Raw genomic sequence first — 13,466 nt, forward strand, 5'->3', positions numbered from 1 at the left:
GAGTATTTACCGTGTAAAGTTGAATATGCACCGCGATTTTTACATCATGTGCAAGAATACGAAAAAGACAACCAAAAAACGAAAAGAAATATGTCGTAATATTTCTAAAAATGTACTTGAACTTGTGTTCTGGATTATGTCATTTATTACTCATGTGTCTCCCCAATTGTTTCAAAGTCATAAATCGAGCTCATTATTGAAAGTCGTAAATATTTAGTAAAGATGCGTCCACACGGAATGAAAAAATATTTATTATATTTTAGAGGATTGCAAGTTTTACCAATAAATTACGAATTACTATGAAGGAATATATAAAACGTATAAATTTTTGATAAAAAAAACACACGGGTAGGTATACAATATAATATATAAATCATGGAATATTGACTTTTCAACTATATTACATAATATTATTTTCGCGTGCAATTTAATGCTTATAAATTTTTAAAACCTTACCCAAAAAAAAGTTTTTATAGCAATATAAAAAATAAATGTTGTTTTTTTTATAAAACATAAAATGACAATCACTAACATAACACAATGCTCAATAAAACTGAAAAGTAATCTACAAAATCCAAGTTTCACTAAAAAAAAAATAACAAAAAAATTATTATAATATTTTCAACCAGTGTGGACTCACCTTTACGCTAAAATTAGAATGGCCCATAAAACATGTAAAATGCTGACACAATCTATGCCACGAAATAAAACTGGTGACTACCATCCAATTTTAATGGATTTGTCATCAATAAAACTTACACTAATTAACAATAATTCATAAGTAACCAATAAAAGCTATTATTTTCAATAATTTTTATGGCATTTTTAAGTGTTTTTAACACGAGTAAAATAAAATTAGTCAGTGATTAATGTCTTCATCGGCGCACTTGTTTTGAAGTCGAGTGGTTTGTCATCGAAAATGGCGACGAGTTTATCGGAACAAAGCAATACGGTAGATTTTATTAAAGGAAACACAGCTAAATTCAACACTCCATTATGTGTTTTAGTATGGCACTTGAATCCTTATGTATCTAGGCATGATAACAGTTGTACCCACAATTTTTAACTGCCGTATTTATTATAAAACAGCGAAGAATAACATTTCGAAAAACCTACCGCGGACAGTATATCTTTTGTATGGAAACTTTACGCGCCGATCGGGTTAATGAGGCATAAATACGTTTATTTTTTGACTCAGTTTAGTCGACTTCCCGTATAGCATTTCCAGAAGTAATAGCATCTTGCGTTTTACAACAATTATTATTATTTATCAATAGTTAAATGAACAATTACGCTGAACTTAAAACTTAAGGAAAATATTATTACTAAGCTTTGTTTATTTTTATCAGTGCCCTGACAAACCGAACGTGACCAACAACATTGTGTGCTCGTCTTGCGGCGGAGCCGGTCACATCGCCGGAGACTGTCGAGCAAAGAGACCGGGACAGGGAGGACCGCCTCCACCTGCCGCTAGAGCAAAGATCGATGAAGAATACATGTCACTGATGGCTGAACTCGGGGAAGGTCCGCCTCCCGATCAGAACAAATCGTCACCGTCTTCCAACAACGGTGCTAGAAGAAACAATTTCGGATCGAATATGTTTGAGCCGAGCCGAGGCCCAATCCGAGCTATAATGGCGCCTACAATGGCTCCTCCTATCCCGACACCGCACATGTTACCCAACAGTTTACCTCCTCCACCAGGTTTCGGAGTCTCAGCTCCACCTCCCTTCATTCCGCCGCCGCCTCCTCCCAGTAACGCTCCTTCCGTTCCTTGGTTGAACACCCAGCCACCACCGCCTGGAAGCGGCCCCAATCCTCCCCCTTCAAACATCAACAATCAAATACCCCCTCTGATGGGGCCATCTGGCTTCAATCCGGGCCCGCCCAATCAGATGATGGGAATGATGGGACGGCCTAGTGGTCCGCCGAATAATATGGGCCCACCTGGCATGGGGGGAATGGGGCCTCCTGGGACGGGGAGTATGGGGCCCCCTGGAAATGTCATGGGACCCCCGGGAGTGCCGATGGGACCGCCGGGAGTTGGGCCGCCGCCTCTAATGGGTACCAGGAACAATAACCAAAACGGGCAGAATCAGGTTTGTTTAGAAATATTTCTTTAATTTGGCTGACTGACTACTTGGGTATATTTTTAGATAAAATTATCTTAAAAATGTTCATGACATCTCTCAAAAAACACACAATTTTAAATTCACAATTCAAGGTATATTCAGGCCGCAGTACGAAATTGAATTTCGATTGCAGTACTAGTCATTGCTTAACATCGAATGCAATATGCTAAACTGCTGTAGAAACATAATAGAAAAAATATTGTAATACGTTAATTAATATCAACGAAATATGGAATCAGAAATCTTCATTTACTGTGAACATGTCACCGCATTTGAAGTTAAGCAATAACTAGCGCTACCATTGGTAATCGTAATTTAGTGCTGCGGCCTGACTATAGAAGGCCTTGGGTCAATACCATAAATTATTATGCTCAATTCATAAAGTTGTTGAATCCAATAATAATATGGTGATAACTTGAAATGGTAGGTTAAGAGTTTATTCATCAAATGGCTCTAAATATGGAATTGCATTATAATAATTCACTGATTCAACAAGATATTTAGATACAAATATGTCGGACACGTATCTGTAGGAATGATGAGGTGTGAGAAGATAAAGTCGTCGCTTAGAAGTTTCGAGGAGAGAGTTTATTTATCGTTACAAGAATAAATAAATACGATAAAGATGACAGAGTAATGTTATAATCGCGGTACGGATGTACTGATGAGATTGATGTTATCGACCGCGAGACTGGACTCAAGGAATGACGATTGACTGTGTCGAATGACCGGACTCGTGATGAGTGAAGTCCTCCTTGTCGTCCTTGCTATTTCTACAAATGCAGTCCATACATTACAAGAGACATTGTCGCAATTAAACAAAATCATAATAGACATTATTGATCTAGGTTAAGATTGAGGAAATGATGACAATCACATTTGACAACAAAACATAAATATTGGAGTGTGTCACACTTGTAATGCTGAGTGGTATGATCGCTATATATCGATACAGTAAAAGAAGGTTTTCTGAGTTGTTTCCGTATTGTCCTATGGTATCGATATGTCAAAGCACCAAAGATGGTGGCCAAAAACAAATCGCCATGTTTCAATTTCAATTTCCTGACATACAAAATATTAATCTAGCTATGGATATCGATTCAACCGCGCTAAAATTTTAAAGGTTTTCTGTTGTTAAAAAATTGTTGTTGTTCCTGTGTCAAACTTTGATTCCAATATCTTGACCTATTATGTGTTTAAAAAAATGTTCCTTTTTTAAATTATTACTAAATGTGCGGCTATATTTATTTCAGCAAGGTGATAAGAACGGTCAGTCGCAGGGTCAAGGGCAGCGCTTCGGAATGCAGGGAGGCCCCCCGATGAGTTTACCCCCTCCCGGAACCGGAATGGGCTGGCGGCCCCCATTCCCGCCACCCCCCAACATGAACATGAGCCCCCACTGGTCCACGCCGCCCCTGCTGGCTCCCCCTCCCCCTCCGCCACCGTCATAGTTTGTCAACGAAAGCCTCAAAGGCACTTCGTCCCTGTGCTGTAAGTCTATTATATTGGTGCGGCCTTCATCCTGTGTTGGATACAATAGCAGCTGTTTAAGATAACTAAGGAAAAAAATTATAGAATAGTTCATTTAGAGATATGTACAGTAAAAACAAAACAATGCGGTCGGTCGATAGTGTGCGTGCCGTGTGGGGAGCCGTGATAAATGCCTGGCAGCCGAAGACCGCGTATTCGTACCTATACGTAGATATACAATCGACGAACCGTATCATTGTTTCGTTTTTACTGTAATTTGATGTTAAGGTTTGCTTATACCAGTTGGCATATGTGTAAACTTTAGACATATGCCAAGCCAAGACACTGTCTCATAATAAAGAGGAAATAACTGTTGTGTCAATCAGGTCGGTATCGTCCATGTTTAGTTGCAGATTAATTTGGACCTATATAATATGTAAAAAATTAGTTGATTCTCAGAGAATTATGCAATTTTTAGTTACTTTTTTTTATGCTTTAATCGACGGCTGATAATTGAGGTGGTGAGGATTGAATGGATACGAGTGTGTCAGCGACTGAGTTATGTAAATCGACCTCAAAATTAAATATGAGATTGTGAAATCTATTGTCAAACAAGAACTTCTTGTCCACGTGTTAAAACTGTGAACTAACAATCCCCTCCAGTGCAGCTCGCACTTCCGTTTTCAGATGAGGAATGCTCCCAAATTTATCTTTTCATTTTACGCTCCCCTGGTGAATGGATCTATCAATTTACGTAATTTGAACATTTAAAAAATTAAAATATGTCTAAAACGATCAGGAGTGATGTTAGAATTATTGTTAGTAAACTTTTGATCAAAAAATTAAATTAAATTGGCTCTATGGTGTTCACGATTGTTTCGCACGTGTTATTAAGATGGTAACGAAAAGTATGTTGTAATGTGAGAACTGCTCATAACTCATTTTTTAACTACGGCACTTGTACTTATTTATCCTCGACACTACAATTATTTGTACAAAGAGTTTTAGTATCTTAGATATTTCATTCATCAATGGAAGAAAGATATTTTAATGTGTTAAGTAAACATTGTAATTTATTCTGTAGAAGAATAAATTTAATGCTCAGAAGATAAAACTTTGTGCCTTAATTGTGCATACTGGTATAAAATATATGTATCGTCAATATTACATACGTATCCATCACCCCTCGGTAAAATGTCAGGGATTCTGCAATGTCAGCAGATCTATTCCAACTACATAACACCGTTTCTATATATTAATTAATTCGAGATAACCCCAAAGGGTATCGGAACTGTTAGCACTGCAATTTTTTAATTTTATCGGTGACAGTGTATCACCCTTTGTGAGAAGCCGTACCTGCTTCGAACGTCGCACTTGCGAAGACTCCTTACCAGGCGAGTATTCAAAGCCTACCGTAATGAAAAAAATCGGTGTGTGTACTTATGTACGCGCGTTAGAAGTTATACTTTTTTGGCGTAACAAAACTTGTGACAACCTAGATTCTTCGACTAGCTCTTAATTATCTTGTTAAATTACACACGTAAGAACACGGGCCGCTTATTGAAGCGCTGTTGGTTTATTTCTATACACTTAAACTTATATTACTAAATTATACAATGGTTTCTCGTTGTTTTTATAGTACCAAATGTCACGCTGACGTTTAATAGTATGTTTACGTAAGGAATTGCAAATGGCCGACAATAATAAATTCGCTGCCTAGGCAACGAAACAATTCTGAACTATAATATTATACTGTATAATCGTCACGATTACAGTATCATACTGTGGCGTAAAGGTAGTGCGTTCGGCTGATAACTGAACAATCGGTGGTTCGAATCCAATCGAGCGCGTTTTTTTTCTCTGAAAAAATAAATTATGTGTTACATGTCACACGCCAAAAATACACTCTGATCTGATTTTCTAAACGCGCCTAAAGAAGTATAACTTCAAATTTTTTTTTTCTCATTATGAAGAGCTAGGATTAAAGAAATTTATGTGCATAATAAATGTAACCAAGTTAAATAAATTGATGTCAAATTCTACTGTTTTTAACATTTTTTTATGAAAATAATAGATATAGATGAATAATAGATTAAAAAAAAATGGATGAGGTGTGTGAAGTGGTTTAAAATATTGTTTTTTATTTGTATTTCACTTCTATCCCTTTAAACCTCACATTAATTATTAATTACATTATATCGCAGTGCAGATCTGTATTCTGCCCGACGTGTCAACAATTTTTGTACATATTGTGAATGGACGGAATTGGGGTAATGGAAATGTAGATGGGATTTGTAGTAAGTTGGACATAGTGATGTATGTAACAAGGGATTTTAAGTTTCCCAGATGGTTGCGGTAACGTCACAATATAGACATCACACTAGTGCTGTTTTATGTTAAACTTTTCAATCACTGTTAATATCTCATTAGCATTATGTAATAAATAATTGCATTGTATTGTCTTTCTTAATTTACTGTAATATTAGGTTTAGGGAAACAGATTTTTATAATATTATGTCATATATATGAGGCGTCTAATTACAAAAATCTACAAGTCCACAATTCAATATTTTCGGGAAACAACATTTTTATGTTTCAAGTTTCAATTATTTGTTTTAATGTGAGATTATTTTTCCGTTGTATTCTATGTCGAAATTGTAATTTGTTTCAGCCGATAAACTCTTAAGGTGACGCATCAGTGAAACGCCAAATAATGTTCAACTGTACGCGCGACGAAAATTTGTACTTACTTCGCATTCACTGAGAGAACGTGGAGTCGGACGCACGTCACTTTGCTGCGTGATGGCGACGGGCCAATTAATTCTAAAATCGTGTAAAGATGACTAAAAACTTTACCCATTTACTTTAAAAAGCAAACATGTCAATGAATATATTAGTATTGATACTAATAGAATAATAAACAGAACATAAAATGGACGTATGTTGGATTTATATGAGAAATAATATTTCGTTTGACAGGCGTCATTTTCACCCGCGACCCGCAATCCGCACATCGCCTAGCAACGATCTTTTTAGACCGTGCCTCAACTAATGCATGGCCTTAAATGTAATAAATATAGGCAAAATAAAATTGGACGTAGCGCTATTTGTAGCTCACTTTTTAATTTACTCCGCATAAGGCACATATTTCCGTGGCACTGTCATGAGTTTACCAGATGCTACAGCATGGGAGACGCCCTTTTCAATATTGAATGTTCCCTTATTGGTTGACTTAAACACGCGCGAAATCAACCAAGCTTTAAATAATATGAAACACGGACGGCGCTTTTTGTAATAAATCGAGACTTCAAATATTTTTTTTCATAGGGTTATGTCGCGTTTTGGAATTTATAGATCAATATATATTGTGTAAAATTATACAAAGAATATGTGCGTATTTTTTTCTCGATTTTGACCAATTGTGGACTTATCACTTTTTGGAATTAGACGCCTCATATATCTGCGGCGAAAGGTGGAGGTAGGCTACGGAGATCCGATATAAATAGTGCACACTTAAACTTTCAGTCTTACATATTATTTATTTTCATTGAAGTATTAATACAAATTGCAGATGATGTTTAATTATGTAGTTTTTAAAATTCAATTAAACCCTATAAAATATCTGAAATTTTGCCATTAAATCATACATATTTTCAAATATTTTATATACTTATAGAAGAAAAATTATTATCTATTACTGTTTGGTTTAATTTAATTATAAAAAACTGCCTGCATCCATCCATCTGCAATTTGTATTCGTAGTTTAATGAAAACAAATGAGTATGACTGACGAAAGTGTGCATTATTTTTAACGGAGAGCCACAGCCTATCGCCATTATTAAGGTTCGGTTTAGGCAGAGTTTAATTGAATTTTTAAAATTAACCAACATCTAATTTGTATTGTTAGTTCAATAAAACAAATTAGTATGACTGACAAAGTTTAGTGTGCACTATTTGTGTCAGTTCTTAACAGCCCTGCCTCCACCCTTCGCCACTGATATTTGTGTAGGTAAAAAGAATTGTCTATTGTTTAGGTACAAAGGTACTGATCCCTAGTGATGCCAAGTTGGTAAAATTGCATAATAAATTTGTAACAAAGTGTACTTTAAAAGTGTTTTGTTTTTCGTACATTAAATTGTAATTAAACTTTGTTGATTACAATATGTTATTATGTAGGTATCTTATATGCAAGGGATGGTTCGATTTCTTAGAATTCAAACCAATCTTGCACTCAATAAAAGTTACTTCTAAAAATAATTACTGTTGTTTTATTGGAAATGGAAGTGAAGGGATTGGAATTAAACAAGTGTAAGTATAACAATGTAATAAAATCTTTTTATTATGGAAACAATTACTTATAGAATTAATTATTCTGGTAGATAAATTATCCAATATAATAATAATTATATTAGAGTGTTTGTAATGGCTTTACAGAACACATTTATTTTAAGCATCTATCACTAGTAATTTCACTGGAAATGGCTTAAAGTTTTTATCTGGCGAGTGACTTATATTAAAACTGCATTTTAATACAATTTATTGATCATTTTCCTTTTAAATCATTGTTTCGTATTCGAATTAAAGTTCAAAAACATTTGAAGGGTGTTACATGGCAAAAACACGGTCATCTCATTTTTGAGATTTAAATGGCAATTTGTTCAACAGAGGTAGTGCCCAAGAATGGTATGTATCATTAACAACTAAAATCGATTTAATTGGTTCATAAATGAAGGGAGAAGAAAGTGTAGTCAAGGCAAAAATCAGCTCATCGTGTATAAAACCACAAAAACGTAGGATATGTTTTTATTACTTTTTTTCACTTTTATTATATTTCAAAATGAATGAGAAATCAATATATAAATTCTTTTACTTAATATTAAAACGATTTCATTCTTTTTTTTTGCTCCGCACAATTATCATTTTGTCGATGAGCTCGTTTTTGCTGTGTACAACATTTGATACACATTTTTATTTTTTAGGAAAATCAATACTTTTAAAATTAAAAGAAACTAGGTATGTACTATGAATTATTAAAAAATCTTTATAGAAGGTTCAAGACAACTTATTAAACTACAAAGTAATAAAATTAATTCATTCAACAAATTGTAAGTTTATTTAAAAGAAAAAAGTTAATTCATTATTTAAAATGAAAATTATCAGTAAAATTTATTAAACTGCAGTTTTCTGATCCTGATGGGATCATATGGACCTCCACAGAGCGGAGGTTTGTATTAACACATTCACTGCTGATCAGATAATTACTAATTAATTACCACATTTAAATATGTTAATTATATCAATGGCCAACTAATGCAAACGCCCCAGTCGCGGTGTCGGCACTAAATGAGTAACAGGTTTTTGTTTTTATGAGAAATGGATGTTAGCCACTTGCTCAACCTATTAAGTTAATACTACTCTGACTGCAAACACACTGAAGAACAATGTGTGTTTGAAAGATCCAGGATTTGAACCTGGGACCCACGACATTATAAGCTGACACAGCCGCACGGCCGTTGTGGGCATTACATATTATTTTATAATGTATGAAACGTCTTATAGAATATTTTAAATGGTACCTAATTCATTTGTTATATATATTAAAAGAAAATGGACAGGCTAGTATTGCCAGTATATGCCAAATATTGCGATATTAACAGGTGGAACACAATACATTATTAGAACGATAGTAAAGCAATCCAAAATATTTATAACTAAGAGTAATAGCGCCTGTACACGTGCATGGATTTACTTGCACCAATAGTGTGTATTTTAAACTACGCGATTATAGCTGTTTACACGAAAAAGTGCTGACTGTCTCGCCAATCTCATTCTTCAAGTGTAAGCGAGATGCGAAGTTGTCATTTTATGGTACTATTTGACAGTCGTAAAAATCGGTTAACCTCAAGATGAGTCTCTGCGTGATGTATTTCGTTTTTTTCTAGTTTTGCCACTATCGTTCTACTGCACAGGCGCAGATATCGCCGATGTCACGTGAAAATTCAGAAGCTTCCGAACTTTTTTGATTCATTTATGCTATCTTGCAACTTAACACGTGCATTTTCTTGTTATGGCCGCGATAATACATACTGTCAGCAGTAAATCCATGAATATGTAAACAGGGTATAAAACAGTTGTTACTCTTTTATAATTATTATAGAAGGTTTTTTCGACAACTTTGGTTTCAACAGTTTTTATACAATATTTATTTGTTCACGGGCAGATGTATCTTGATCTGAACTAGGAATAGGCATATATGTTTATTCTTGAGTGCGCTTTAGTGCTATTTCCATAAACTTTGAAAAACTGTCCGTCATGGTTTCTATCTGCATATTCAATGCGTCATCGATGTCCTGATCTGGCAACGATCCTTTTATTAATGTTGACATCAAAATATCATCAAAACTTGAGTGAAACCTTTCACTTTCCATATTGCTCGGAAATATATTCGAGGCTGCAGATGTTGAAGGAAGATATGACTGGCCAGGTGCAAACACGTTTGAAAAAACTGATTGCATTTGAGATAGCGAAGCCATTGAGGGAATAAATTGTGGTGTTTGTGTTACTGGAAGTATATGAGGTACTGGGGAAGTTTGAGACATCGGAAGCATTTGGGGTGATGGGGAGAGTTGGGAAACTGGGGACATTTGGGGTATTGGGGAGATTTGTGATACTGGGGACATTTGGGGTATCGGGGAATTTTGAGGAACTGCAAGCATTTGGGGTATTGAGGAGGGTAGTTGTGAGATTTGTGATCCTGGGGATATTTGCGGTATAGGGGAATTTTGAGGAACAGAGAGCATTGGAAGTAATGGACGAATCTGAGATACTGTGGACATTTGGAGTATTGGGGAGTATTGAGTAACTGGAAGCATTTGAGGTAATGGGGAAATTTGTACTGGAGACATTTGGGGGGGTATTGATAAATTTTGAGGGACTGGAAACATTTGAGATAGAGAAGGATTTTGCGGTGATATAGTAGGTTGGGGTTGTAATGTCATCGGAGGCTGTGGTGTGACTTGGGATATTTGAGGTTCTTTCTTGATTGACGTCTGAGGTCCTGATGACATTATGATGGATGACAGGAGCTCTGAAAAGTTAATAATATTTATTAAGATTATTTTTGATACCTACTAAAATTGCTTATTAGGAAATATTTTAGGAGTTATACTGATTATGAAAAACCTTGGACTGGTGGGATTCGAACCGAGAAACACACTTGACCTGTCAGTTCAATGGTTGGATCCGAGGAACACAAAAATAACAGGAAGTGAGTTACCTTCTGGGTGTGGTTGTAAGAAGGTACAATTCTCAAGTGTTGAGAAATGGAATAAACTTAAAAAATACATTTTACAGAATGTTATTTCAAATATTTACATCTGAATTATTTATATAATATGCATTCAAGTTTGTCATGTCAATATTGGTAATATTTGAGGACCGTACGGAGCTTTGTATTTTTTGCACTTAATATAAAACTGTAATCAAAGTTTTGATCAATGGCGACTGGCTTTAGTGTTGCTATGTTATTGAACTGTTCTTTGGCCAGATCCCTCGCCCAACAAAGTGTATGATGTTTTGAAAGGTGGAAGGTTTTTGCTGACAAGTATATTTCTAAAGTTTTTTCTTGGGATTTCCATTGCAAGAATTCTACAAATGCATAAGGCTGTCCAATTGTTATTTACCTATGTAGCAAGAAAAAATGTTGTGACAGATGACGTAATGACATCAGCTTACCAGGATTTTCCCGGAATGTCTGTTGCAATTTCTTCAGGAGGCAGGAACATTCATTTTCACCGCCCACACGCTTCCGCTTGAGCTCTGCGTTATCTGTAGTAGAAGACAATAATGGTAAAAATTGTACATTGAATTTAAACTATAGAAAAGGCATTTTTCTTATCAGACTGAAACATGAAATACTTGTACTATAATCAACGTTCCCTTTACTTTTTTGTATTGTTTGTGTGTACCATAAACCAGTGGCGAGGGTCGGACATTAGGCTGTTAAGATCCGGTATAAACAGTGCACACTAAACTTTGTCAGTAATACTTATTTTGTTTTCATTAAACTAAGAATACAATTTGCAAATGGTGCTGGATAGATTTAAAAAAAATCAATTACACCTTGCCTAAACCAAGCCATAATAGTTTAGGTATGTTATGGGCGATTTGACAAAATAGAGCACAACTTTTCAGTCATATTTCTTTTTTTTCAATGAATTAAGAATAAATATTACAGATGGTGTTAATTGCTTTATTTTTTAATTCATTAAGCCCTGCCTAGACCAAACCAAAATCGATAAAAATATATTACTATCTATAAAATTATGTGTGGTTTAATTGCATAATTTTAGATACCTATGTTATAAATGAATATTTTTTACTATTATCTACTATGGCTTGGATTAGGCAGCGTTTAATTCGATTTTAAAAACTAAAAATTCGAGGGCTTAGTGTCAAACAACAATATCTACAAAAGTGTAACTTAACTAAGGAGAGCCAAAAATCGTTATTTTAGATTCTTGTAACTCAACAAGGGAAATGTTTACTTAAAACCTAATGTTAATATTTTATAATTTATTGTGTATTGTACATTTATCTTGCTTATGATGATGTTAAAATTTATAGGGATAGTTTTTAAAAAATATGAAAACAAGGGTAACTTATGTAGTTAGCGTTAAACTTTACTGACGATTTAATAAGAAATTAGAAAAGATTGACATAACGTTGTTTGACTATCATGTAGCCGTAAATGTAAAATAACGTTATCTCAAAAAAAAAAAAAAAACACTTTTTTGTAGATAACGTCTGACTTTAAGCACTCAAATTACTATCTATGCATTGTAGTCTTGCTTCAATGAAAATAAATATGTTTGGCTGACAAAGTTTAGTTTGCACTATTTATGTCAGATCTTAACAGCCTACTTCCACCCTTCGCCACTGTCATAAACTCATCTGATCTGTAAATTTTCAACAAAAAATAATATGTGAATAATTACACACATTTTTTTATTTATTTTAACCATGTTCAATCCTAAAAAGATCATATGGGTATCCACAGGGTGGAGGTTACATCAAGCCCTATCGTACAATCGTCTTGTTTAGGATATAGTCAAATCAAAATTGGGTGCAATGTTTCCACTGTCTTCCATGCGCATAGGCGAGGCCATGCCGGGGGACAGTGACATCACGCTGCAGGCTGAAAGAAATGAAAAAGCCACTTCTGCACATGTGTAAGTGCGACATTTTGGAATTATATCTGCACCCCATGTCGTGTGAAATTTGTTGCTTGCGACACCAACTGCTTTTTACAAACTAAAATGTTGCATACAAGCAGGTTGTGGAGGTATATTAGGGAACATGTGTGTTGTGAAGAAGTACCTAGCACTTGCATACCCACATCATTGCCATATTACATAGGTAATAAAGAATGGGTATACAATCAGTGCTCGATATCGACAATTTTACGTACCGGAACGCTTGATAATTTTCCCAAAAGATTAACATATTATTTACCTATAGTGTATTACCTATAACGGTTAAATGAAATAACAATCTTGTGGTTTGAAAGGTATCGATAATTTTCATATAAGTAATAATATGTAAAAGTTAGATTTTGATAAGTTTCATATAATAATTAAGTAAAATAAATATTTATACTAAATATTTATAAGATTACTTTTTAATAATTCACGAACCGGAATTGAATATTTAATTTTTCCACGAGACGGAGCGATAATCTCAAGGATTTCACGAACAGGAGCTGTGCTCCGGTGCGTTCTGGTCTATTTCGAGCGCTGCATAAAATCCATCAGTATGACAATAAATGTGCGTATAATTCAATAGTATGTATCTACTAATATGTAA

General features: G+C 34.7%; 2 protein-coding genes across 3 annotated transcripts in view; one reads left to right on the top strand and one right to left on the bottom strand.

The window, feature by feature from the left end:
* Positions 1–5,597, top strand: part of LOC147073179 (uncharacterized) — a 33,672-nt gene extending 28,075 nt beyond the window's left edge. For both annotated transcript variants that reach the window (XM_085945142.1, XM_085945143.1), the window contains 2 exons: positions 1,350–2,099; positions 3,386–5,597. In XM_085945142.1, the coding sequence (XP_085801268.1) occupies positions 1,350–2,099; positions 3,386–3,583 (948 nt within the window). In that variant the 3' untranslated portion in view covers positions 3,584–5,597. The remainder of the gene's footprint in view (positions 1–1,349; positions 2,100–3,385) is intronic.
* Positions 5,598–8,435: 2,838 nt separating this feature from the next.
* Positions 8,436–13,466, bottom strand: part of LOC147073180 (transcription factor p65-like) — a 38,303-nt gene continuing 33,272 nt past the window's right edge. Inside the window, exons 8-9 of the mRNA XM_085945104.1 lie at positions 11,337–11,429; positions 8,436–10,689 (exon numbers count right to left, since the gene is read on the bottom strand). Coding sequence (XP_085801230.1) covers positions 9,860–10,689; positions 11,337–11,429 — 923 coding nt within the window. The 3' untranslated portion in view covers positions 8,436–9,859. The remainder of the gene's footprint in view (positions 10,690–11,336; positions 11,430–13,466) is intronic.

Source organism: Rhyacophila brunnea, unplaced genomic scaffold (genome assembly GCF_057557595.1).
Source record: "Rhyacophila brunnea isolate RB1 unplaced genomic scaffold, BYU_Rbru_1.0 scaffold_18, whole genome shotgun sequence".
In the NCBI taxonomy this organism is placed as follows: domain Eukaryota; kingdom Metazoa; phylum Arthropoda; class Insecta; order Trichoptera; family Rhyacophilidae; genus Rhyacophila; species Rhyacophila brunnea.